Source organism: Acomys minous, assembly GCF_964271855.1.
Source record: "Acomys minous genome assembly, chromosome: 15".
NCBI lineage: Eukaryota > Metazoa > Chordata > Mammalia > Rodentia > Muridae > Acomys > Acomys minous.
In genome coordinates, this window is record NC_140497.1 from 96,631,334 (window position 1) to 96,658,208 (window position 26,875).

The window sequence follows — 26,875 nt, forward strand, 5'->3', positions numbered from 1 at the left end:
AGATATTTTCAACACCCAAACAAACAAACAAACAAACAAAAAAACCACCACACACCATCAGCTGTCATGCCCTGTCTGCCTTCCACCTTCTCCTCAACCCCGGCGAGCTGTCTGTCTATGGCTGTCTCTACAGGTTTTCCTATTCTGTGCCTCTCATAAAAGTGGTGCTGTTGTGTTTGTGGCCTTCCGAGACTGATCTTGTTCACCCTTTGTCTGTTTTACAGCACACATCAGCACTATACTCTTTTGCTCCCTTCCATTGCATGGATGCCCTACACCTACCCTCTTGCTGACAGAAGTCTGGACGGGTTTCATTTTCTGCTACTATAAACAATGTTAGGAATATCCATGCACCCGTTTCAGCGTGGACATTTCATTTTTCTTGGGTATAAAGGCAGAAGTGGAACTGGTAGGCAGATGGTACGCATGTTTAGCCACTTGAGAAAATGAGACATTATCTTTCAAGGAGTCAGCACCATTTTCTCTTCCTACTTGCTGTGTACAGGAGCTCAGATTTCTCCTCATCTTTGTCAATGTTTATTATCTGCTTATATGTCCCTGGTTATTTACTGTGGTTTTATTTGCATTTCTTTAATGGCTAATGATGCTGAACATATTTTTCTTGTGGTTACTGGCCATTTGTAGATATATTTTAGAAAACAGTCTGGCGAGGCTTTAGGTTGAATAGTCAAGACAGGGTCTCTCTGTGTAGCCCTGGCTGACCTAGAACTCCCTTTATAGATCAGGCTAGCCTTGAACTCACAGAGATAGCCTGCCTCTGCCTCCTCAGTGCTGGGATTAAAGGCCTGCGCCACCATTGCCCAGCTGAGATTCTTTACTTGATTGATAAATGAGGTGTTAATCTTTTGATACTGAAACCAGAAGCTTTTTGCATATTTTATTAGACAATGTTTATGTATCTATATCTGTCTGTCTGTCTGTCTATCTACCTAATGCTTACATATCTCTGTCTGTCTGTCTGTCTGTCTACCTAGGAGATCTATATCTATCTGTCTATCTATCTATCCATCCCCCTGTATCTATCCGCCTCCCTCCCTCCCTGGGGCTGTACACAGGTACACACAGGCATGTGCATATGGACGGCAGAGGTCACACCTCAGTGTCTTCCTTTATTGTTCTCCATCTCCTTTTTGAGAGGTCTTTTACCAGCCTGCAGCTCACCAACTGGCCAGTCGGGCTGCCCAGGGAGCCCTAGGATGCTCCTGCCCCCATGCCCTTGAGCTGGGATCACATCACCACGCCTGGTTTTTTCCATGAGTACTAAGGATCTGAACCCAGACCCTGGTGCTAGTTCAGCAGGATCCACCCAGACCCCCTCCCCCTATCCCCAGACATTTCAGTTTTGACGTCCCATTCCCAAGGTTGTCTTGCGGCTTTCTTGATGGTGTTTCCTGAAGCATAACCGTTAACAGTTGACCTGTTCTTTATCACCTTGCTTCTGTTGTCATAGCTTGGACTGAGACTTTAAATAAGCTACATTTTCTTTTCCTGCCAAAATCATGGTTCAATCTAGAAACTCAGATACTAGACATACTCCACAAAAGACAGCCTGAAAGCTATTCTAGTGAGAGAGTAAACTGCTCTGCTTTAGCAAATATGCTGAAAAATATGTTTAGAAACCAGAAATCATATATCTGATAATAGTTGTATACTTGAAAGTATAAAAGTCTCTGAAAACTCAATTTTGAAAAAAACAAACAAACAAACAAAAAACACAGATAGGTTTCAAAATCAGAAAAGGACTCAAACAGACATTTTCCTAAAGATATAAATATCCAACTGGGCTATTCAAAGGTGTTCTACTCTTTACGCCATGCAAGGGAGGCTTTAAGAACCACCGTGACCCCCAAATACCTGAGAGGCCAAGGGAGAAGTGTGAGTTAGAAGCCACCGGTCCGGGCTACACAGGAGACTGAAGCCTTCAACCGCACTAGGATGGCCATCACCACACAGGCAGATCAAGAGCTAGCCAGAGACCAGGAGCCTCACACACACGGTGGGACAAAAACTGTTACAACAGCTTTGGAAAACAGTAAGGTATTCCTTCAACTGGTGAACCTGGAGTTGGCTTATGGTCCAACACATGTCAGCAAATGTAAACAAAGGCTCATACAGAAGTTTGTCTGTGATGTTCACAGTACCATTAGTCACGAACAGCAAAAGGAGAGGAAGCCAATGTCCATCAACTAGTCAAGAGATAGAATGTGGTATATTCATATTTTTAACATTATTAGGCAATACAAAAGAATGAAGTGTGGACACACAGTATCAAGGAACCTCCCCAGAGACAGAAAGGGAACCAGTGGTTGCCTAAAGGTGAGGGAGGAGTGACTGCTAACGGTTCCAGGGCTTTTCTTCTACAGCACCAACAGAGAGTTCTAGAACTGACTGGGATGACGGCTGCACCGCTCTGTGAACACACCAAAAGCCCACAGAACTATAAACTTCGTGTGTGTGTGAACTTGCTCGCATATGGCTATCTTGATAAAATGATTGTTTACTTTTATAAAACTAGGCAGTAATTTTGTGTGTATGATTCAAATAGAGATACAGACAGGCTGAAAATAAGTAGTTGTCTACTTGGAGAGTAATTTCTAACTGATAAAAATAAAAATCACCAACAATGTAAAGCTTCTACATGCAGTTCTTCCCTCAATAAAAAAACAAAGGAGGCTTCCTCTGTCAGCTGCATCTTAATAGGAAGAAGATGCTGAATGTTTTAGGCTGAGGCATTAAGTACAAAGGAGCCCACGAGTGACTTGTTGTGCTGTTTCTCCAGAGCTGTAGCCCTGCACATGTAAGACGCACGCACGCTGCCCTCCCCCCCACCCCCGCCACCCTCCCCCCTCCCCCCTCCCCCCTGCCGCCACCCTCCCCCCTCCCCCTGCCACCGCCCTTCCCCCCTCCCCCCTGCCGCCACCCTCCCCCCTCCCCCCTGCCGCCACCCTCCCCCCTCCCCCCTGCCACCCCCCTCCCCCCCACTCCTTCAGCTCGGTTAGCATCCTCCCCTCCATCCTGAGGCTTGCAGGCTGCTCGGTGGAGATTGGGCACTTGCAAACCACATGACCTCATGAATGCTATCTTACCACATCACAGGTTCCTCACACTGACCACAACTTAAATCAGACAGGCAACAGAGCAGCACCAAGTCTGTGACACAAATATGGGCAGACATTTCCAGCTGTTCTGTTTGTGGGGAGAGAAAATCTGATTATCTCACGTCCAACTGCATCTGTGAGATACTGTTCATGAAAAGCACATGATTTACTGCTGTAAAAACCTCCAGCCACAGCTGAAAACTTTGTGCTTTAGTAAATCTGAGAGCAGTTCATCTTTAAGCAAAGCTTTTTTACTGACACTTAATAAATGCCCTTAATTTGGGGGAAGGAGGAAGCAAGCACTGTGGTATTTTATTTGTTTGTTTGTTTGTTTGTTTTTGCTTTTAAAGACACGGTTTCTCTGTGTAGCCTTGGCTCACTTTGTAGGCCAGGCTGGCCTCGAACTCACAGCCTGCCTCTGCCTCCCGAGTGGTGTGTATGTGTGTGAGTGTGTGTGTGTGAGCAAGAGAGAGAGAGAGAGTGTGTGTGTGTGTGTGAGTGTGTGTATGTGTGTGTGATGTGTGCAAAGAGGCCAGAGGAGGACATCAGCTGTCTTGCCTTATCATCCTCTACCTCGCTCCTTAGAGAGGATCTTACTGAACCTACAGGTTGGCAACAAGCGGCATAAAAACACAACCTCCATTCCTCAAGACACACAACCACACCTGGGTTTTTTTGTTGCTTTTGTTTTGTCCTTTACATGGGTGTTGGGGTCCGAACTCTGGTTCTCCAGCCTTTGAAGCAAGTGCTTCTACATAAAGTCGCCTCTCCAGCCCACGCTGGGGACTGTCCCGCGTGCTCAGGCCACGCTTCCATGTGGTTGAACCACAGCACTGCCATACCGCCTTCCTTCCCTGACAGCTCCAACTTCCTGTCCCATGGCCGAGCCTCGGGACAGAAGGAACTTTAAGAACCAGGCAGTGTGACTGCTCTGGGATCATAAACTGAGGCGATACCTAAGGCATGCTTGGGAACTAAAAGATGTTCAAATGCTCACTAGCTGGATGAACTGGCACTTTAAGGTTACAGGATCAGTGTCAAAGCCGTAGGCCCGCGTCTCCTTACTCTAGGTCCACAGTTGTAAAGATGAGTTTTCTAATCATCTCTAGCACTATGGAGAACAAAGGCATGCAAAAATCTGGAACCAAAACTAAAGTAAAACAACCCCTCCACATGCACATGAATCAATGAATGGATGGATGAGTGAGAGAGTGAGAGAGTGACTGAGTGAGTGACTGAGTGACTGAGTGAGTGAGGCACAAGTCCAGAACTACTGTTAACCAGACACACTGCATGGAGACCAAGCACCTTCTCTCTGTTTCAGGGACATGTCCGGAAGTGTGGCATAACAGTGAGAGGAGAAGTCAGCTGTTGGACAAAGGGTAGGAATAACATAAGCTTTTAAATGTAAGACATTATTAAATACAAGCGTTGTGTGCAGAGCTGCAGCGCCTGACAGAGGACACGGGACGCTGACGCTGTGGGTTATTTTTCACTAGTCCTTACCGTCCTGGAAAAAGCCTTAAGCACAGCCTACCTCACTCCATCCGCTAAATCCCATTCCTGAGAACTGTAAGAGTCTAGCGCAGCAGAGCTCGCAGCACGCTTCGTTGTCTTACAAACTGCTGACGACCACCTGTTCTTAATTTTCATATCTCATGCGCTCTTTTTTTTTTTTCCTTTCTTTCTTTTTCTTTTCTTCCTTTGAGACAGGCTTCACCCTGGAGCCCATGCCGGCTTGGCACTTTTGCCCTTCCTCCTCGTCTCCTGTATCTTTGGTTGTGAGCCCATCCTTTAATGGCTGAGCCATCGCTCCAGACCTCTTCCTTAGCCTCAAGTGTTAGGATTACAGATGTAGGCGCTACACCCACCTTCAAAGTGATATGCCTTAGCGCTTCCCCGGCCTTCACCCCAGCTCCTCCCTCCCTCCCTCCCTCCCTCCCTCCCTCCCTCCCTCCCTTCCTTCCTTCTCTCTCTTTTTTGGAGATAGGATCTTACTCTAGCCCAGGCTGGCTTCAGACTCCCAGTGATGCCAGCTGCCTCAGCCTCCTGAGTAGTAGAGTTACTCTTCTTCCCCTGCCCTAGTCTCTTAAGCCTTGCACTGCTGTTCTGACTGTCACAGATGAGTTTTAGGACCACATCTTAAGACATTTACTGATCAGCCCCAGTAAGCACTGCTTTGGTACTATACACCGTAGTATAAATATTCTCACGTAATTTACTATTTAAATGCTAGCAAACTCAGAAGTGATAGACTAATGGGCCATGGGGGTGGGGGAGAAGGTGGGTGCAGGGGTAGGGGGAGCCCCAACACTGCAACCATCTTGAGAGAATTCCCATTGGCCATATCTGAAATAACATGAACTCCAAAAAAGTGGCAGGACTCTGAAAAGCAAGCCGACTTACAAACAGGGTCAAGACCCCGTCTCACTGCTGACTTCCACCTCAGGTCGCCTCTGAGCCTCAGGGAGCACGCGCACAAGCAGAGCAGTGTAGGAAGCGCTGTGGCCTCCCCTCCAGGCCTCCAGGGCAGCTCCACACTGTAGTCAACTGCACAACTTCACTCGCCCTGCTCTGGGACCAGGGCGCTGCATCATCTTTTGAAGACATTTGAGCCTTTAAGTCTAAATATCAGACACAAACCCTGTACTCTCAAAACTGGCTGGCTACCTGCTCAGACGTTACCCTAGAGATTTCTTTAAATATGTTCTGATTTATCTTATTATTTTATATGTGTGGGAGTTTTGCACCATGTGCATATATGTGATGCCCTCAAAGGTCAGATCCCGAGGCTGAGGTCACAGATACGGTTGTGAGCCGCCATGTGCGTTTTGGGGATTGGACCTGGCTGGGTCCCCTAAAAGCGCAGTCAGTGTTCTTAATCTCTAGACTACCCCCCAGCCTCGTGCTAGAACTCCTACGTAAATCTGCATATTCCCAAGCGATCTCCCTGTCCTCTCTGGCACCTTTCCTCTTGTTTTCTAATTGTGAATTTTTCTTCTTTAAGTGGTTTTTAGACCATCTGGTGTGTGTGTGTGTGTGTGTGTGTGTGTGTGTGTGTGTGTGTGTGTATTTTATTCTTATAAATTGGCTCGTTTCTTATTAGATCAGTACCACAAATACACACGCTTCATTAACAAGTTAAAAGCACGTGTGAGCAGGTCACAAGCACATAACTGGACGGAGCCTCTTTATACAGCAGAACATAAGCCTGAAAAGTGGTTAGGGCAAGACAGCCTGTATAATTATAGTTCTTCCCTGAATGTGGTAAATAATACTATTTAATGAGGCAGAGAGTGAGCAGAAAGACACGCAGCCCTGTGTACAGGAGAGAAGGAAAGAAGGGGAAGAACTATCTATAGGAAATCTGGCCACCAGTTATGAATTCTTCATACAGAATATATCAAACAGCTAAATTACTTCATTTAACTCATCTACAGTTATGCTTTTATTCCTAAGGGGGCGTATATATAATACCAGATTTGTCTAGAGACTCACCTTATCTCTAGGATTTTTAGGATACCCCCACTAGAAACTGAGAAATCTGCAAGGTCAAGTTAAATAATTTTCCTTGTTTTGAATGAAATGAAAATCCAAAATCTATAGAAAAGAGAGAAAGAATATGAAGTGAACCTAGATTTCTATTCACCTTTCTGAGAGAAGTGATTAATTTTCATTTAAACGGGGAACTTTTATACGTGAACGGCGGGTACAGTCACACAAGTCCTCAGGGCTATAGAAGGGAAGGGATGCTGTAATCAAGCCTTCTGTGGGGACATTAATTGGATCTCATATGCTCACAGGTGTGCAATTATGAATAAGTCCCTTAACTCTTGGGCCTTATCGTTGTCGCATTATCTAATGAAATGCTACGTAAATTTTAAAAACACCTCGGGCCTAACAATACATGAGTCTTAAGTCTTGGCTTTAAGTGCTGTTGTAGTCTGGGTCATTTGTCTTCCCTGGAGGCCCATGTGCTAAAGGCTTGGTCTCCAGGGTGACACTAGCAGGAGGCTTTACAACTTTCATGAAATGGCGCTAGACAGAGGATGTAGCAGTGATACAGTGCTTGCTTAGTGCCCACAATGCACCACGCATGCACGCACGCACTCGCAAAGAGTCTGAGAAGAACGGGTAATAGCGCACATCCAAGAAGAGGCAGCAAGAGCCTAAGAAGACCATTGTGAGAGTGTCCCCAAAGGTGCCCTAAATGTGGTGCCCTGGCATTCCTGGCATGAGATGCGGGATTTTATTCCACCATGTACTGCTGACTCAGCAAGCCCCCCTCTCCTCCAAAAAAAATCAGGCCCACTAACCAGTCACTGACTGGAACCTACAGATCTGTTGAGCTAAAGTGAATGTTCTCTCTTTACAAGATCATTATCGTCAGGCATCTCGAGATGATGGAGCACCGAGTAGCCTAAGTGTTTTATTTAGGGATGTAGGTGGAATGCTCACTACTGTACACAGGGCCTGGGTTTGACGCCCAGGTCCAAACAAGTAAGAATGTAAAAACAAGCATCTCATGTATTGAAGTTATTCTAAATAAAAAATTATACATGGTACAACTAAACTTAGTTTATATACATACATACATACATTATTTATAGGGCACAGTAAACATTTAAGGATCTTAAGGGTAGTTTTCATAAGTGTACAAATATGACTGTTCACTCTATTCATGGGACTGTCAGCAAAGAAAATCTTACTTGTTCTGAGGTTGGTGTGAGCTCCTATTTGGTACACTGACTCAAAGGGAAAAAATATCCTAATTTTAAGGATATACCTCCTTGTAATTAGAAGCTGTTACACTGAGGAAACTAACCTTTTTCTACTGTAAAAACATATGACAACTTTTTGTTTTGTTTTGTTTTTTGTTTTTTCGAGACAAGGTTGCTCTGTGTAGCCTTGGCTGTCGTGGACTTACTTTGTAGACCAGGCTGGCCTCGAACTCACAGTGATCCGCCTGCCTGTCTCCCAAGTGCTGGGATTACAGGCGTGTACTACCACACCTAGCTCTTACATTAAAATTTTCTTAGAAATCAAAATTTGATCATCAGCTGCCATTAATACAAACAGTAACTTTTTATTAAAAAGTCCTTCTTTCTGTTTCTAGAACTGTACTGTTGTCAGCATGCCATCTGTGGGTAAGGACATTGATTCTAGTCTTGGCTACTCCTTTATAAACAAAGGAACATTCTAGAAGAAAATGAAGACTTAGAGAACCAAGCAGCTAAAGGAATGGCAGGTGGAGGCCAGTAAGACAGCACGTGCATCTGTCTGTGTAGGATGTGCACACCTGTGCAGGTGCTCAGAAGCCAGGAGGAGACTTGGACCCTGGAGCCAGAGTGACAGACCAGAGGTTGCGAGCCTCTGAAATTCAGGCTCTCTGCAAAGTGCAGGATATGCTCTGATCGCTGACCCACCTTTTCAGTCGGTCAGGCAGGCGTCTGTTTCAACCGGTATTGGTGTAAAATTTCACTTGTTTAGCTTCTTTTGCGATAAACTAAAACAGGCAAATGAATGAAAACCTACTTGGGAAAGACAACGGAGATGCATCTGCAACTGATCAGCTGAAATGACCTCGTATTGACCCTTCATACAGAATCCTTCTCTCAGTTTCCGCTGACTCCTGATGACTTCCTCACACAATCCTTGAGTCACATTCACTTCCACCGAGCTCCGACCACGTCCTCAGGTTCACGGCTGACCCTGTGTGTGGTCCCCAGGTGTGCTGTGCACGCTCCAAGGCCTTGGCTTCCATCAAGGGCTTCTTAAGCCCAGGATTTTGGCTACTTTGAGCTGTATCTCATCACAAGCTTAGAATCTTTCATTTGGATCTAGCTCTTTAACAGAAAGTTTTACTCAGAAGATTAATTTTCTCTTCAAGTTTATACAAGAAACTTCTTTCAAAGTCATTAATATATAGACACACAAAGCCCAACCACATACACAGTCAGTGGTGTGCACCTATAATCACAGTGCACCAACGGCTGAGGCAAAAAAATTCAAAGCTTTAAATCAATCTAGGTGACAAAGCAAGATCCTGTCTCCAAAAACAGATCCATAAATTGATCGATCAATCAATCAAAGCATTAAAGCTAAATCTCATGTGAATAATTTTCTGTCTGTCTTAATGAGAAAAACTTTGTTTTTTCAGTCACAGGATGTGACAAGCAAAATTCATGCCTGTTGATTGATTTTTAGGCTAGTATTAGAAATACAATCAACTTATATATAACTTTTAATCTAACAATATTAGCTTTCTTACATTTTTTGCTTTATTTCAATCAGTATTTCTTAAGAACACGCTGTAGGCACAAGGAAAAACTTGCAGAGGGAGGACTTACAGAGTGCCCACATGGGCAGAGATAAAACACAAGTCATCTGTTAAAAATATACTAACAGATAAAGATTATAAAGAGATCCTAACCCTCCAGCGTTGCCATGAGTAATAGCCGTGATGCGACAGGAGCGTCCGTGAGAGGCCGTGGGAAACTGAGCCGGCCACATGTCAACCTATCACATTTGCTTTAGGTTCTGTTTCCTCTTCACTAGGCGCTCACTCTTCCACTAACCACCTGCAGGGTTGCTTCACCCAGCACTCAGCCTTCAACCGAAGGACGCAAGGCCAGGGAAGGGCAGTGCCAACACTTGCTCCTTTGAGGGTTAGATTCATCTAGCGGCCAAGGCGTTTCCTTTCCTCTTCATTTCTTAAGGCAAATCAAGTTTATGCTTTCCTTTCAAATGTCATTATTGTGAATAAACATTATTTTACTAAGATTCAAAATAAGAAAGAAGTTTTATATGTATTGCTGAATTTGTAGCATGAAAAAAAATAGTAAAGAACAGAAAACTGACCTAAGCTGCACTAACAGAAAGAGTCTCTCCAGTCACAATAGACTTGGTTAAGTAATTTAAATTAGCCTAAGAGCTAGTCAAATTCTGAGAAATTTCATTGGCTGTCAGAGATCCTAGATGCCAGTTTAAAAAGCACTCAAATACTAAGAAATCTGTTTAACTGATATTAGGCAAGTATCCTTTTTTGCAATCTCAGTAAGAGCACCGTGAAGGGGAAGACAAGGCCGAAGTGAAAAGACTTCCCCTCCACTCAACGGCAAGCAGCACACATCTAGTCAGTTAGGTGTAAGAAAAAGTTTAATATAACAAGTGTATTTAAGGCATGGGCAACCACCAAGTGTTTTCAGCTCACAATAAAAAAAAAAAAAAGATATGTGTCACGGACTGACCATTTTAAGTTCTTGTTAAAGGGTTAGGGAAGGCAAATCCTATTTGAACAGAAAAATCTTTGCTTAAAAAGGCGACCTTCTAAAACCATGAACTCACAGAACATTTAGCACCAAAAGGTCAGTAGTGAAGCGTTACATCCAGACAGGAAGGCAGGAAGGCATACGTGAGGACCAACACTTATCGCTCACCTCATGAGTCAGCTCGGCTATCTGATCCTTCAGCTCCCTGATGTACTGGTTGGAGTCCGACCTGTTAAGCTGTCCCTGGAGCCTGCCCTCTTCTTTCTGTTTTGGGACGAGACCACAAAGCAACATCAGCAGACAATTCTTATGTCATGAACTAAATTATTTTAAGACGTAGTAGGGCAGCAGTTTAGTTATCTAAATTCTGATCAAACCCATTCTATCTCTAAAATTTCACAATGAATTAAACTTAAGTGTTTTTCTAAATGCCTAGTGGATGCTGACAAACCATACACTTTATAAAATATAGCCTTGAGAAAGTCTTAGAAATTAACTATCCAACAGGTCCCCTGATGACAAAATTACCCTCCAATTTCAAGGCCATTTATGTAATTATTTTCTCAGGCAGCTGTTTTTCTACCCAAACCATAAAAGCCAGTGCCTAGTCAAAAGCCATGAGACTCTCAACTGGAGTTCAAGTTGCAGCTGAAATCTTCTGCAGAAACTGAAAAAGTTCTCCAACTTTAGGAAGGATAATTAACTGTGACTCTCCTGGTAAGGCTGCTCAGAACGTATACTGGGAATCCTAGGTACAGCTGATTTTATTTTATTTTTTTATTTTTTATTTTTTAAAAGTTTTTTGTTTGCTTTCTTGTCTTTGTTTTTTTTTTACACATTTTTATTGAAAAATAAAATAATTCATATTACATCTCATTTGCTATCCCATCCCATGCATCCTCCCATTCCTCCCTCCCTCCCTCCCGCTTTCACCCCATTCCCCTTCCCTATGACTGTGACTGAGGGGGACCTCCTCTCCCTGAATATGATGCTAGGGTATCAAGTCTCTTCTTGGTAGTGTGCTATCCTTCCTCTGAGTGCCATCAGGCCTCCCCATCAAGGGGACATGGCCAAAAGTACAGGTGATTGTAAAATGCCGCCAGGACTGAAGAGCATGCGCAGCTTGAGGAGGACCGAGCTCACTTCCCAGCACTCGTGTCAGGTGGTTTACAATAGTCTGCAACTCAAGCCTCGGAGGCTCGGACACACCAGACACTGTCCTCTGGCCTCTTCAGGTGACAGCACTCACACACGCACACCCCACACACAACTAAAAACAAACAAGTAAAACAAGTCTTTAAAAGATGCTCCTGACGGTCACACTGGACGGGGCCATTCCCCTGGCGGAAGAGCTGCCTTTTCCTTTCTCACTACAGCTCTCCCAGCCGACCCGGAGTTTACTATGCAGACTAGGCTGGCCTCAAACTTGAGATCTGCCAGTTTCTGTGTCCCTAGGGCTGAGATGAAAGGTGTGTGCCACCAGGCCTGGCCAGTTTCCTTACACCAAGGAAAACAAAATTGCACTTTCTAGATAATAGGCCCCTGAAAAGGTAAAAACAGTGTTTAAAACATCCTACATGTCTGAACTTAGGAAACCATGTGCTGGTGCGTTAAATGTTTAGAGGTGACTGTTCTAACTACTAAGTCACTCCTGAGACCAAAAGGGACACAGGCACACATCAACAGCGGCCAGTGATTGTTTCCTGCCATGGAGACAGCCACTGTTAACAGTTTGCAGTGTAATCTTCCCACGATCGTGTGTGTGTGTGTGTGTGTGTGTGCATACGTAACAAGTGTGAATACACGAGCATTTTACCACACTACTGATAGTAATGACACAAGCTGAATGACATACAAGCAGCAAGCATGTCCCGTGATTTCAGAGAACTCTACATGACCCTGTAAGCTCCTCTGGGTGTTTATAGGCTTTTAAAGTCAGTTTAAAATTTCTCTTAGGCAGGCGGTGGTGGCGCACGCCTTTAATCCCAGCACTCGGGAAGCAGAGTTCGAGTTCAAGGCCAGAGTGTGAGTTCGAGGCCAGCCTGGTCTACAAAGCGAGTCCAGGACAGCCAGGGCTACACAGAGAAACGCTGTCTCGAAAAACCCAAACAAATAAACAAACAAAAAATTCTCTTAGTTATTGTACCTTCAGCATAAAGGGTTGCACGGCAGGACTTTGTCCACACATCCCTTCTGCTCTCTCTCAAAGTCACGAGGCCGCCTTCCACTTTGTGCCTATGTACTTTCCCCCAAACAGCCCTGGTAGGAAGCAGAAATAACTACAATCGCTCCAACAACAAGACGGGCAGCTCCTGCAGCCGGGCGCCCAGTTCTCCATCCTGCTGCCTCAGCACACCTACCTTTGCTACCTTTGCTGCCACTGTCACGCACTTAGCTGCACTCGCTCTTTTCTTCAAACCCTTTCATCAAATTATTCCTACACACCGCCTCTGTGTTCTATTTTCTTTTGACAACTTCTCTTAAAAAGGAAAAGAAAAGAAAAACCACTGAACTGATTCACCGTAGTTAGAAGTCTGTTTGACCCAAGGGCCAGAGATAAAGTCGGGACCCTAGCAAAGCCATTCCTGACGTCGTCTCTCTTTCTCCATTAAGTGAAACCATAAAGCTTCTTCGTGTCTGTCACTTTTTGGTAAAAATAGTGGCTAATACACTGAGCACATATGAACCCTTCTCACTCAAAGGTCTGCAGGGGAATCAAGCCTTAACACCCGGAGCAGCAGCAGCAGCAGATCACACATAAAGCCTTACTAATGCCTGTGCGCCCCGGGTTGCTGCTAACTCAAGAACCCACTCAGATTAGTTTTCTGAGTGGCTTCTCTCGTGGAGCTCTGTCAGAGAAAGACAGCACTCAAGCCATGAATTGTTCTCGCTCTTGCAGGTAGACCAACACACCAACCCTGTTTGCTATTTCTACCATTTTTTTCCTTCTCATGACAAGGTCTCACTATGTAGCATTGGCTGTCCTGAAACTCACTATGTAGACCAGGCTGGTCTCGAACTCACAAGAGATGCGCTTGCCTCTGCTTCCCAAGTGCTGGGATTAAAGGCGTGCAGCAGTATGCTCAGCTTATTTCTACAAAATTTAAATAAAAGAGTAAAGTGGTTACGCAGGAGTTACAGTACAGCACTCCGAACATGAGAAAAGGTGATACAAATGGGTAGACTTACAACGGGAGAAGCTCCAAGCAGAACAGCTGTCCCAGTTTTCATCCTTATTTACATATTTATTTTAGCTTCTCCTAACAGGGAGCGGGAATATAAAAGGAGCTCAAGAGAAAATGCTACGGCCCTTTGTAAGGACCACCCAAGCTAATGAGTCTGCTTTTCAAAATTATAATTTACAGCCACATCTGGTTTCTTATCATTTCATATTTCATACACAATAAAATTTATTATGTACAATTTATGTTTATGTGTACATGTCGGGTGAGTATTTACACACGAGTACAAGTGCCCCGGGAAGACGCCCTGGAGCTGGAGCTTTAGGCGGCTGTGAGCTGCAGTGCTGGTGCTGGGAACAGAAGCTATGTCGTCTGGAGGGCAGCTCTTATCTCCTGAGCCAGCTCTCCAGCTCCTAAAGCTTAGTTTGAACCTGTTATGTCTTTACATACGCTTTCACTGTTCAAAATTAAAACAAATCGAAATGAACAATTTATACATAACCCAAAAATCCAAAGACAATATAGTTAAAGTCATTTGACTTGTAGTTTTCAAAATATATTGTATACGCAAAAACATATACAGACATTTTCACATTTACAACAGCAAATTCATACTTAAGATATGAATTTAAAACATAGATCACACCCTATGCTTACTAAGCTTATCTAATATTTCATATATATTGTGCCCTTAGATATCTTGGAAACATGGCACTTAATGATTTATAAATATTAAATCACTTTTTTATTCATCCCACATTTTAAGTATTTCAAAGGCACAGAACAGGAAACCGTGGGGGGCGGGGGATGCCTAGTGAACGCAGCCCTGAACTTCAGTGTTCTCCAGGGTTGCGGGACCTGAGGTCGGCCTGGCCTCGGCACTTCAGTGTTCTCCAGGGTTGGGGGACCTGAGGTCGGCCTGGCCTCGGCACTTCAGTGTTCTCCAGGGTTGGGGGACCTGGGGTCGGCCTGGCCTCTGCACTTCAGTGTTCTCCAGGGTTGCAGGACCTGAGGTCGGCCTGGCCTCTGCACTTCAGTGTTCTCCAGGGTTGCAGGACCTGAGGTCGGCCTGGCCTCTGCACTTCAGTGTTCTCCAGGGTTGCAGGACCTGAGGTCGGCCTGGCCTCTGCACTTCAGTGTTCTCCAGGGTTGGGGGACCTGAGGTCGGCCTGGCCTCTGCACTTCAGTGTTCTCCAGGGTTGGGGGACCTGAGGTCGGCCTGGCCTCTGCACTTCAGTGTTCTCCAGGGTTGGGGGACCTGAGGTCGGCCTGGCCTCGGCACTTCAGTGTTCTCCAGGGTTGGGGGACCTGAGGTCGGCCTGGCCTCTGCACTTCAGTGTTCTCCAGGGTTGCGGGACCTGAGGTCGGCCTGGCCTCTGCACTTCAGTGTTCTCCAGGGTTGCGGGACCTGAGGTCGGCCTGGCCTCGGCACTAACTCCACCTCTTCACAGTAAGAAAAGTATGGAGTCAAGGGGGTGAGTGAGTGAGCGTAAGGGAGGTCGCACTGGAGAAAGGGTGCTCACTGAGAGCAGGAAATGACACCACTGCTCTCACAGGACGCAGTCCCCCAGTGCCAGCACCCCAAAAGGCAGCCGCACTGGGGCTACTGTTCATCCACAGGGGACTGATGGGGTCACAATCACTCTTCAGATGCCTCCAGCAATCCTTTGGGGGTGGGGATTTCTCCTTTTCATATCCTATCCTACCTAGAACCTTGATTAAATAAGAAGTGAACTCAGTAGGAAGATGTGAGCTGATAAAAGCTCAACACAGGGCAGATGATTAACCTGAGCTGAGCTCTGACTACAAGGGAGGAGAAAAGCAGAGAAAGGCCTTAGGTTGGAAAGACTGAGCCGGGCGCACACCTTTAATCCCAGCACTTGGGAGGCAGAGACAAGGGGATAGCTGTGAGTTCCAGGCCAGCCCGGTCTACAGAGCTCCAGGACAGCCAGGGCTACACAGAGAAAACCCTGTGTCAAACAAAACAAAACAAAGGCAAAGGAAAGCTGGCGACCAGGCGGCCACAGTGATTGACATCCACGCTCTCCTGCGGGAAACAATTCATGCAAGACAGAGATCGGACAGTCTGTTTAAAACAACTGAGTCCAAAGATGTTCTATCCAAAGGTGGTTATTAGGTTTGGCTAAAAAATAAATTTGCTAGAGCAGTTTATTTATTTATATCTTTGGAGGAAAAATAGCACTGATGAAAAAGAGGACATCTGAAACACTTTGCAATGACAAAGATGGAGGGCTGGGGACACGGCTCAGCTGCTAAGAGTACTTGTTCTTCCAGAGAACTGGAGCTCAGTTCTCAACCCACACGGCAGCTTAAAATCACCTGTAACTCCAGTTCCGGGGGGGTTTGACACCCTCACTGACCTCTGCAGGTAGCATGCAAACATACAGACATACACACATGGAAGCAGAACACTCATAAAATAAAAATAAATAAACCTAAAACAAAATTTTAAATTAAAAAATGGAAGAATTTTAATGAAAAAAAGAGAGCATCACCTAAAAGGTATATGAGCTCCTCCCACAAAACAACAAGACACCTAAAACAATGCACAACAAATCGAAAGAGGCAGACAGGCCTCAGGGCTACTGTGCTTGTCCAGAACACGGGAGGCCCTAGGTTCCGTCCTCAGAGCCACAAAGCCCAGCAACAGCCAAACTGTAAAAACCATGTTCCTTGAACTTGTACGCATGGACAGAAAGAATTTCCAAGGGGGAAAAAATACTACATTCAATTAAGTCTAATGTATAGAGTGGATAATGCATTTACATTTAAATATGACTTGGAAAATGAGTAACAACTGTCAATGCATACAGGGTAAACTGAGGGAAAACAACTAAGCAGTAGCATCCGCACTGCATACGCCTGTCAGAGCCCTGCCTGTGTATGTGGGCTCAGCGCTCCACTTGAGGAGAGAGCACTGATATTTTTAAAAGTGAAAACAAAGAGTCAGAAATCTCGCAACCATTACTTAATGACAAATTCTTGATTTTTAATGTTGTGCAAATACTTTCACTTAAATATTACCTTAAAGCTTTTTCGTAAATGCCTTCTTTCAGTATAAAAGCAGAACATATATTCACAGAGATATATTAAAGAACTACTCATAAAACAGTTCACTCGGTTATCTGATGTTTAAGATTTTCCCAGCTCCTTTTGTGGCTTCCTATTTTCAAGTAGTTCCATATGCTGGTCTCTGATAAGCAAGGAGAAAGTGTCACCACACTAATAGATTTCCCAGAGACTTGCGTTCTTGAGGCATTCCCCTGGTCGAGCTGATAACAGCAGATTGCCAGCTCACTGGTTTGCTAAGTAGAGTAATTGGTAAAGAAAGACTCCACGAATCAACACTCCACGCTCACCAAGCAGACCCTGCGCACACACTTTCTGCCAGATCATAAATGGCTCAAGAGGGCATGAAAACAGTAACTGTCACAGGCATAGCTGCACATCCATTAGTTTTGCCACAAAAATACCTACCTCAGGATTTGAATTCGGCCTTAAGCCAAAGAGTCGGTGAGTAAAGCTTTTAACTAAAAGGTTAATAATATGTGTGCTTAAGTGTTTAGGAGCAAAAAATAACATAACATACTCTGAAATGCATCAAATAATAAGGCGGCTGGATGGATGTACAGATAAACATCTGGTAAAGCAACAGAGGACAGAGTGAAGACAGTGGCTGACGTGTGTTAACTGCACCATGCCTTCACTGCCTGCACGTGTGTTAACTGCACCATGCCTTCACTGCCTGCACGTGTGTTAACTGCACCATGCCTTCACTGCCTGCACGTGTGTTAACTACACCATGCCTTCACTGCCTGCACGTGTGTTAACTGCACCATGCCTTCACTGCCTGCACGTGTGTTAACTGCACCATGCCTTCACTGCCTGCACGTGTGTTAACTACACCATGCCTTCACTGCCTGCACGTGTGTTAACTGCACCATGCCTTCACTGCCTGCACGTGTGTTAACTGCACCATGCCTTCACTGCCTGCACGTGTGTTAACTGCACCATGCCTTCACTGCCTGCACGTGTGTTAACTACACCATGCCTTCACTGCCTGCACGTGTGTTAACTGCACCATGCCTTCACTGCCTGCACGTGTGTTAACTGCACCATGCCTTCACTGCCTGCACGTGTGTTAACTGCACCATGCCTTCACTGCCTGCACGTGTGTTAACTGCACCATGTCTTCACTGCCTGCACGTGTGTTAACTGCACCATGTCTTCACTGCCTGCACGTGTGTTAACTGCACCATGTCTTCACTGTCTGCATGTACATTTTCATAGTACCAAGAGGAAAGAAATCACTCTAATACAAAACAACTCATTCCTCCTTTCCTCACACCACCTGCTAAAAATGTACCTGTGGCTTACACTATATTTCATTTACATCAGTGAAAAAATATCTACCCTCCAAAGGTTTTGTTGACTTTGCATTTCAAATCCACGTTTTATGCTAAGCACAGTGGCCTATGTCTACAATCCTAGCCCTCGGCAGCTGCAAGTAAGAGGGTAGTCCCTGCCACGGGGTCAGGGGAGACCTGCCGTTCGAAGGCTGGGAGTTTAATATCGTTCAGTGGCACATTACTTGGCTAGTTTGGGGGGAGAAGAGTTGGGATAGATGCCCAGCACATAAAAAAATTTTTTTCTTTAGAAAACTACATCTTGTTCCAGTAGTAAATACTACTTCCATCATGTTCTCCTGGGAATTTAATATGAAAAGCAATAGAGCTTAAGTTATCACTTTTCCAAAATTTTTGTAACCACAAGTGTTTAATATTCCAGTTTTTAAAATCCTTGCATATGCATAATGAGAACTCTTTGAGGCAAAATGAAAGCCACAACAAAGAAGTTATTTATGTATTAAAAACAATTAGCCGGGCGAGTTGGTGCACACCTTTAATCCCAACACTTGGGAGGCAGAGGCAGGCGGATCTCTGTGAGTTCGAGAACAGCTTGGTCTATAAAGCAAGACTGGGATTCCAGGACTACAAGAGAAACCCTGTCTCAAAAAACAAAAAACAAAACAAATGTACTTGGGTTTGTCTTTATAAACTGGGGAGACTGAGCCCATGGCTTTACATATTAGAGAGATGACCTACCATTGAGATATGTCCCTAGACCTTTCTTTTTTTTTTTTTATTTTGAGATGGTATCTTGCTAAGTCATGCAGACTGGACTTGAAGTCCAGGCTTTGTGCTTACCTGCCTTAGTCTCCTCAGTGCTAGGACTACAGAGCGGACACCACACCTACTCAGTGCTAGGACTACAGAGCGCACACCACACCTCCTCAGTGCTAGGACTACAGAGCGCACACCACACCTCCTCAGTGCAAGGACTACAGAGCGCACACCACAGCTCCTCAGTGCTAGGACTACAGAGCGCACACCACAGCTCCTCAGTGCCAGGACTACAGAGCGCACACCACAGCTCCTCAGTGCAAGGACTACAGAGCGCACACCACACCTCCTCAGTGCCAGGACTACAGAGCGCACACCACAGCTCCTCAGTGCTAGGACTACAGAGCGCACACCACAGCTCCTCAGTGCCAGGACTACAGAGCGCACACCACAGCTCCTCAGTGCTAGGACTACAGAGCGCACACCACAGCTCCTCAGTGCTAGGACTACAGAGCGCACACCACACCTCCTCAGTGCTAGGATTACAGAGCGCACACCACAGCTCCTCAGTGCTAGGACTACAGAGCGCACACCACACCTCCTCAGTGCTAGGACTACAGAGCGCACACCACACCTCCTCAGTGCTAGGACTACAGAGCGCACACCACACCTCCTCAGTGCTAGGACTACAGAGCGCACACCACACCTCCTCAGTGCTAGGATTACAGAGCGCACACCACACCTCCTCAGTGCTAGGACTACAGAGCGCACACCACACCTCCTCAGTGCTAGGACTACAGAGCGCACACCACAGCTCCTCAGTGCCAGGACTACAGAGCGCACACCACACCTCCTCAGTGCTAGGACTACAGAGCGCACACCACAGCTCCTCAGTGCCAGGACTACAGAGCGCACACCACAGCTCCTCAGTGCCAGGACTACAGAGCGCACACCACAGCTCCTCAGTGCCAGGACTACAGAGCGCACACCACAGCTCCTCAGTGCCAGGACTACAGAGCGCACACCACAGCTCCTCAGTGCTAGGACTACAGAGCGCACACCACACCTCCTCAGTGCCAGGACTACAGAGCGCACACCACAGCTCCTCAGTGCCAGGACTACAGAGCTCACACCACACCTCCTCAGTGCCAGGACTACAGAGCGCACACCACACCTCCTCAGTGCCAGGACTACAGAGCGCACACCACACCTCCTCAGTGCCAGGACTACAGAGCGCACACCACAGCTCCTCAGTGCTAGGACTACAGAGCGCACACCACACCTCCTCAGTGCTAGGACTACAGAGCGCACACCACACCTCCTCAGTGCTAGGACTACAGAGCGCACACCACACCTCCTCAGTGCCAGGACTACAGAGCGCACACCACAGCTCCTCAGTGCCAGGACTACAGAGCGCACACCACACCTCCTCAGTGCCAGGACTACAGAGCGCACACCACAGCTCCTCAGTGCCAGGACTACAGAGCGCACACCACAGCTCCTCAGTGCCAGGACTACAGAGCGCACACCACACCTCCTCAGTGCCAGGACTACAGAGCGCACACCACAGCTCCTCAGTGCTAGGACTACAGAGTGCACACCACACCTCCTCAGTGCAAGGACTACAGAGCGCACACCACACCTCCTCAGTGCTAGGACTACAGAGCGCACACCACAGCTCCTCAGTGCTAGAACTACAGAGCGCACACCACAGCTCCTCAGTGCTAGGATTACAGAGTGCACACCACAGCTCCTCAGTGCTAGGATTACAGAGCGCACACCACACCTCCTCAGTGCCAGGACTACAGAGCGCACACCACACCTCCTCAGTGCTAGGACTACAGAACGCACACCACAGCTCCTCAGTGCTAGGACTACAGAGCGCACACCACAGCTCCTCAGTGCTAGGACTACAGAGTGCACACCACAGCTCCTCAGTGCTAGGACTACAGAGCGCACACCACAGCTCCTCAGTGCTAGGACTACAGAACGCACACCACAGCTCCTCAGTGCTAGGATTACAGAGTGCACACCACACCTAGCTAATCACACTTCACACACTCACTATTCACATATGCTGAAAACGGTTTTCAGTGACATTTTAATGGATTTACATTTGATTGAGATCTGTGGGTCGCCTGTACAATTTGTTGCACTGTGTCCACTTCAAGAAAGTTTCTTATTTTAGATTTTCAGATTAGAGATGTCCGACCTGCATTAAATGTCCAGAAAAAGAAGATACAGTGCAAAACTTCCAGCAAACATTTTCAAAGTCATACCATTTGTGCAATGACTGCAAACCAGTTCGCTGGACTTGTGTGATCAGCCTCCCTACTGGGTGCTGGGCTTGTATGATCAGCCTACCTACTGGGTGCTGGGCTTGTGTGATCAGCCTACCTACTGGGTGCTGGGCTTGTATGATCAGCCTACCTACTGGGTGCTGGGCTTGTATGATCAGCCTACCTACTGGGTGCTGGGCTTGTGTGATCAGCCTACCTACTGGGTGCTGGGCTTGTGTGATCAGCCTACCTACTGGGTGCTGGGCTTGTGTGATCAGCCTACCTACTGGGTGCTGGGCTTGTATGATCAGCCTACCTACTGGGTGCTGGGCTTGTGTGATCAGCCTACCTACTGGGTGATGGGCTTGTATGATCAGCCTACCTACTGGGTGCTGGGCTTTTGTGATCAGCCTACCTACTGGGTGCGGACTTGATAACCCACTCAGACTGCACAACAGGAACGGTAAAGTCCATAACACCTACTCTAAAACCAGAACTGGGGCTGGCCGTGCGGACGTGTGCTGCGTGCAGGCCTGGAATTCAAGCATCAGAACTTCATTTTTAAGAAAAAAAATCAACAACCTCCATACATTAAAAGTTTAATTTCTTAATTTATATAGTTTAGTCATCATACAGGTTAAGAATCCCTAATTTAAAACATCTGCAACCCAGAATCATCCAAAATTGGTCACTTTGGAAAATACTATGATACTGAAAGTGGAAAATTCTACTTCTAAATCCATGTCTAACACTACTTGAGGCAAAAAAAAAAAAAAAAAAGAATCCAAGAAGGTAAAGACTACAGAGTCATGCTTAACAGTAACTGGGACTCCAAATCAAAGATTGCCGAAGCCTCTCTACCTCTGGGCTTCTCAGTTATATGAACAAGTAAGTCTTTATTACTTAAATCAATTTAGGCTGGATTTTCTGTTAGCTACAGTTAAAAAAAAATACTCTCTAAGTCTGTTAATAACTGAATATAATACTATAAACTATCTAAGGTAGAAATATTTTTTTTTTGCTACAAATATCTTAAAACAGTGATGTCAAAGATGATTATAAAACACTATGATTGAGAGTTTTGTAAGCATAGGAACTGAGGACCCACTCCTGGCCTGTGGGTTTCAAACATCTTTAGACTGGGGCTTGAAATTTAGTATGATTGAAAGCTACAGAAGGGGAAATTCTAAGATACTCAGTGTGAAGACCTATGCTTGAAATGTACTGGCTTCATCACATTTTAAAATTAGCTATTTCAAATATGAACTAAGAAAGTCTAAGCATATTCCAATTATATACATAAAACATCTCACTAACTTTAATTTCAGATAATCTTACGCTATTCCCCCAGGATCTCAGACAATCTCAGCCAGGGAGGCAGTGCTTGCCTAAGCAGATCTCCAAGTTCCAGGCCTTAATGTCTCAACCAATGGAAAAACAAATCAAATAATTCCCCAGTTCCACTACAGATGTTAGTATAATCTTACATATAAGAAAAGGAGCCACATTTCACATGGTAAATGGCCAGGATTCATAAACGTATTTACCAAGAGTCTGTACATTTTTGGAGTAAATATATTTAAAAACACAAACAGAAGAAAGCTGTCGGGGGTCTTTAATTTACCCTTTCAATTACTTAACTCGGCTTTTGACAGGGTTCTCTGGTTAGTCCTGGCTGGTCTGGAACTCCTATAGACCATAAACTCTGAGATCCACACCACCTGGCTCAGAAAATACTAAAATTTGATAATGTATAATGAGGAATTTAAAAAGATGTTTAGGATGTAAGCCCAGACACATGAGTCTTGTGACTGAAAATTGAGAACTATTCTGAAGAATGAAGAAGAAAAAGACTTGGTAACCAACAAAATAATTCTTTTAGTTTGCACCAGTGTCTGTGGAAAGAGACGGCAATAAATGAAGGAGACTATCGAATTCTCTAACACACTTATGTAATGGTCCGACAGAGTACAGTACAGACCCTGAATGCATTGTAGATAGTTACTGTACCGAGATGTAACACTGATGTTGCAGGCGAACACTCACTCATTTTATCCCCCAATCACAGGAAGCTCTAATCAGAGGAAATGTGAGGAGGACAGAGTGTGCTAAGGATGTATCACACTCTGCTGGCTCACTGGAAAAAAAGTAGCAAACGGTTCACCAGAAGTGAAGAAACAAGTATCTGCAGCTGTGAACACGGTCAGGGTGGGAGCAGATGCTTCATTCAGACGCTGAGTCGGCTGCAGCCAACACACCACCCACAATTGAAAGACGAATGTGGAACATGAAGCCAGCAGGCTGAAGAGAGGGTTTTAAGGGACAGAGTTTGCATGCCATAGCTCAGCGAAGAAGTGAAGAAAAGAGCATCCAGCTGCTTTGATAGTGGCCAGGAAAGTGAGTTTAGTGGGGCAGAGCTAAAAGCCCTGGGGCAGGCAAGAGAAGGGAAGGGAAAGCAGGCTCTTCAAACTTGTTAGAGGCCAGAAATTTAGCCAGACCAATTTTTTAAGATAAATTGCAATGGGTAGGCCAAAAAGGCCACTCTTGTTTGTTTCCTCATCTGCTTCAGTGTTGGCTGTAGCTTGCCCTATCTTGCCACAGGAAGGGCACTTCCTTAGACAGGAAGACAGCTGATTTTAAAAGGCCGTGCTTCAATCTAGAAGCTTTTAAATACTCTGTACAATCAAAACAACAAGGTTTTTGAGATTTTGAGAAACTAGCTCCTGAGAGATCCATCAGACCCAACAGCCCAGCAAACGAGAGCTCAAAGGCAGGAGGCGAACAGCGAAACCAGGGTTGTCATTACATCTGCCTCAACTTCCCCAACCGTCGCAGTTTTCAAATTTCTCAAACCAACAGAAGAGCTGTGGCAGCGTGTGCAGTAGACACTTTGCCTCAGTCCTTCTCCGTCTTTCTCACCCACATTACCTGGCACATGGACTTTCGTGACCCACTGGACATTATGACATTTACTGGTACACACTTTATTGTGCGCTGTCTAAGGATGAGGAACCCTTCTTTATAACTTGGCCTGTAGACAGTGAAAACCTCAATTAACAGTAATTCCATAGTACCATTGAACCTGTTCCTATTCAGATTTCCCCAAAAGGACTAAAAATGCTTTATTACTGTCTAGAGTAGTCAAACAGAATTTGTGATTATACCTGGTACTTTACTACTTTTTAGCCTTGTAATATTTACAACAGTCCTTCTACATTCTTAACTAACTTTTAAAAAGATTTATTTATTTGTTTATTTATTTATTATTTATTATGTATACAGTGCTCTACCTACATGTACCCCTGCAGGCATGTGGTTGCTGAATTGAACTCAGGACCTCTGGAAGAGCGGTCAGTGCTCTTAACCTCTAAGCCTTCTCTCCAGCCCCTTAACTGCTAACTTCCAAGGCTAGGAATTATTCAGTTAAAACATTCTGAAGTCCAAATAAAACATTGTTTTAACACCATTTTTTTTTCTAAAACAAGGAGACACCAGAGTAAACAAATATAAGGCATATCAACAGGCTGGTTTGGAAGCCAGGTATGTAGCACATGCCTAACTCTACCACTCAGGAGGCTGAGGCAGCACTATGAATCCCAGGCTAGCCTGGGCTGCAAAGCGTGTTTTTAGAAACAGATGTTTGCAGTGTATCCCAGGCTGGTCTGAACTGAAGATATCCATACTTCAGTCATCTAAATTATAGCCAGTTCCTTCCACGCCCAAGATACCACCGCCTCCTGCTCCTAATTGAGTACTCAGAACTAAATGAAACAAAGTTCTAACTTGTATACCTGAAGGCTTCTTGTTTGTCTGTTTTGGGGTTTTTGTTTGTTTGCTTTGCTTGGTGGTTGGTTTGTTGTTGTTGTTGTTTTGCTTTTTCAGGCAAGGTTTCTCTGTGTAGCCTTGGCTGTCCTGGACTTGCTTTGTAGACTAGGCTGGCCTCGAACTCACAGCGATCCACCTGCCTCTGCCTCCCGAGTGCTGGGATTAAAGGCGTGCGCCACCATGCCTGGCCTTGTTTGTTTTTGAGACAGGGTCTTACTACAGAGCCCTGGCTGCCCTAGAACTTGCTATGTAAAACATACTGGCCTCAGACTCACTGCCTGCCTCTGCTTTCTGAGTGCTGGTATTAAAGGTGTGGTCACCATACTGAGCAACAGTTAATTTTTAAAAGAAGATAATTCAAACACTGGTAAGGGCCTGTAGAATACAATATAAGAGCCCTAAGGAAGCTTCATGGGTAAAGATGCTGCCAAGAGCCGGGCATGGTGGCGCACGCCTTTAGTCCCAGCACTCGGGAGGCAGAGGCAGGTGGATCACTGTGAGTTCGAAGCCAGCCTGGTCTACAAAGTGAGTCCAGGACAGCCAAGGCTAACACAGAGAGACCCTGTCTCAAAAAACCAAAACCAAAACAAAACAACAACAACAACAACAAAAAGATGCTGCCAAGCAGCTGGGTGTGGTGGCACACTCCCTTAATCCCAGCACTCGGGAGGCAGTGGAGGTAGAGCTCTGTGAGTTCGAGGCCAGCCTGGTCTACATAGAGAGTCCAGGACAGCCAAGGCTACACAGAGAAACCCTGTCTCAAAAAACAAAACAACAAAAAAAGATGCTACTAAGCTGCTAGACCAGTCTCAATGCCAGAACCTATAGGGGGAAACTGACTTCTGACCTACACATAAACCACAGCACATCCCAGCACACGCTCAAACACAGACCCCAGGGAGGAGGTAAAATAACTGGCAGAGGGTGAGAGAAGGATGCTAGGGAAACCCAGTGGGTCAGGGGGAGACTCGAGGCTGAAATTCAAATGATGACAAAGTCATTCAGGGAAGAACTGCAAACGTGAGGAGAAGAGCAACTGTCCTCACAGAAAAGTGGGAACAACTGGGCATAACAGTGCTCGTCTTTAGTCACGGAACTCTGCACGAGGCAGAGACAGGTGGGTCTCCGTCAAGTTGAGGTCAGCCTGGTGGTTTACATAGTGAGTTCCAGGACAGCCAGGGCTACACAGTGAGATGCTGTCTCAATAAACAAACAAATACAACAAAGAAGAAGGAAGGCAGGTATTGCGGGGCCTCAAGGGTGAAGGTCAGCGTGGCTAACATGCACCAGAGAAGTAGACAGAGCTCATGGGCTCTAGGACAAGAGTGTGGTAGGTCGGCTGGTCCTTTCATCTGAAAGGTGTAATTCTTGTTTTCTTTCTAGCAATGGTTACCCTGAGGTAACTTAAATGTGTGAGTATTTAAAAGTCGCAGCCTCCTCACGGCAAGGAGAGATGTCCTAGGTACGACTCTTTGTATCACCCAGCCCTTCCATTCTAAGATGCAACACTGCAACATTTTTAATGGAGTTTACTATAAACACTTCAAACTCATTTAAAGACAAACACTTCGTCTTTTGTTAAAGGAATGGTCCCATGCAAATTTAGTTAAATAAATATTCACATTAATATGTACATTAAACATACCAGTGTGTGTATTTTATTTTTTAAAACTTATGATCATGATTCCATATGCAAAATGTGCGCTTGTACCTTCTGCAGCTGTAGTTACAGGTACGGAGCGCTGCTCGATGCAGGCTGGGAATCAGACTTCAGTCTTCTGGGAGATCAGGAAGGACTCAACTGCTAAGCCATTTTTCCAGGCCCCATAGATAAATATTTTTAAATACATTAAGTGTGTATGCATGTATTTAACATACATGCTCATAAGACATATCTGTAATACACCTTTAACACATTAAATAGTAAAATACTGTCTCAAATTTGCTCTTTGCCACTTAATATGTCTTGTAGCTATTTATTCTTCCTAAAAGATGTGTAAGAATCTGGAAAATACCAAAATCTAACCATTCAATTAATGGATAACATTACCAATT

The 26,875-nt window shown here is 45.3% G+C and overlaps 1 protein-coding gene across 13 annotated transcripts in view; it reads right to left on the reverse strand.

Annotated features, from left to right (window-relative positions):
* EVI5 (ecotropic viral integration site 5) overlaps window positions 1-26,875 on the reverse strand; it is a 151,531-nt gene that overhangs the window by 12,389 nt on the left and 112,267 nt on the right. For 8 of the 13 annotated variants that reach the window (XM_084758770.1, XM_084758761.1, XM_084758771.1 and 5 more), the window contains one exon: window positions 10,559-10,654. The exons of 1 other annotated variant lie outside the window; for it this stretch is intronic. In XM_084758770.1, the coding sequence (XP_084614896.1) occupies window positions 10,559-10,654 (96 nt within the window). Of the gene's footprint in view, window positions 1-3,107; window positions 3,208-8,545; window positions 8,626-10,545; window positions 10,655-14,862; window positions 14,981-26,875 lie in introns of those variants that run through there. 4 more of the 13 variants (XM_084758774.1, XM_084758763.1, XM_084758762.1 and 1 more) reach the window with 4 other exon arrangements.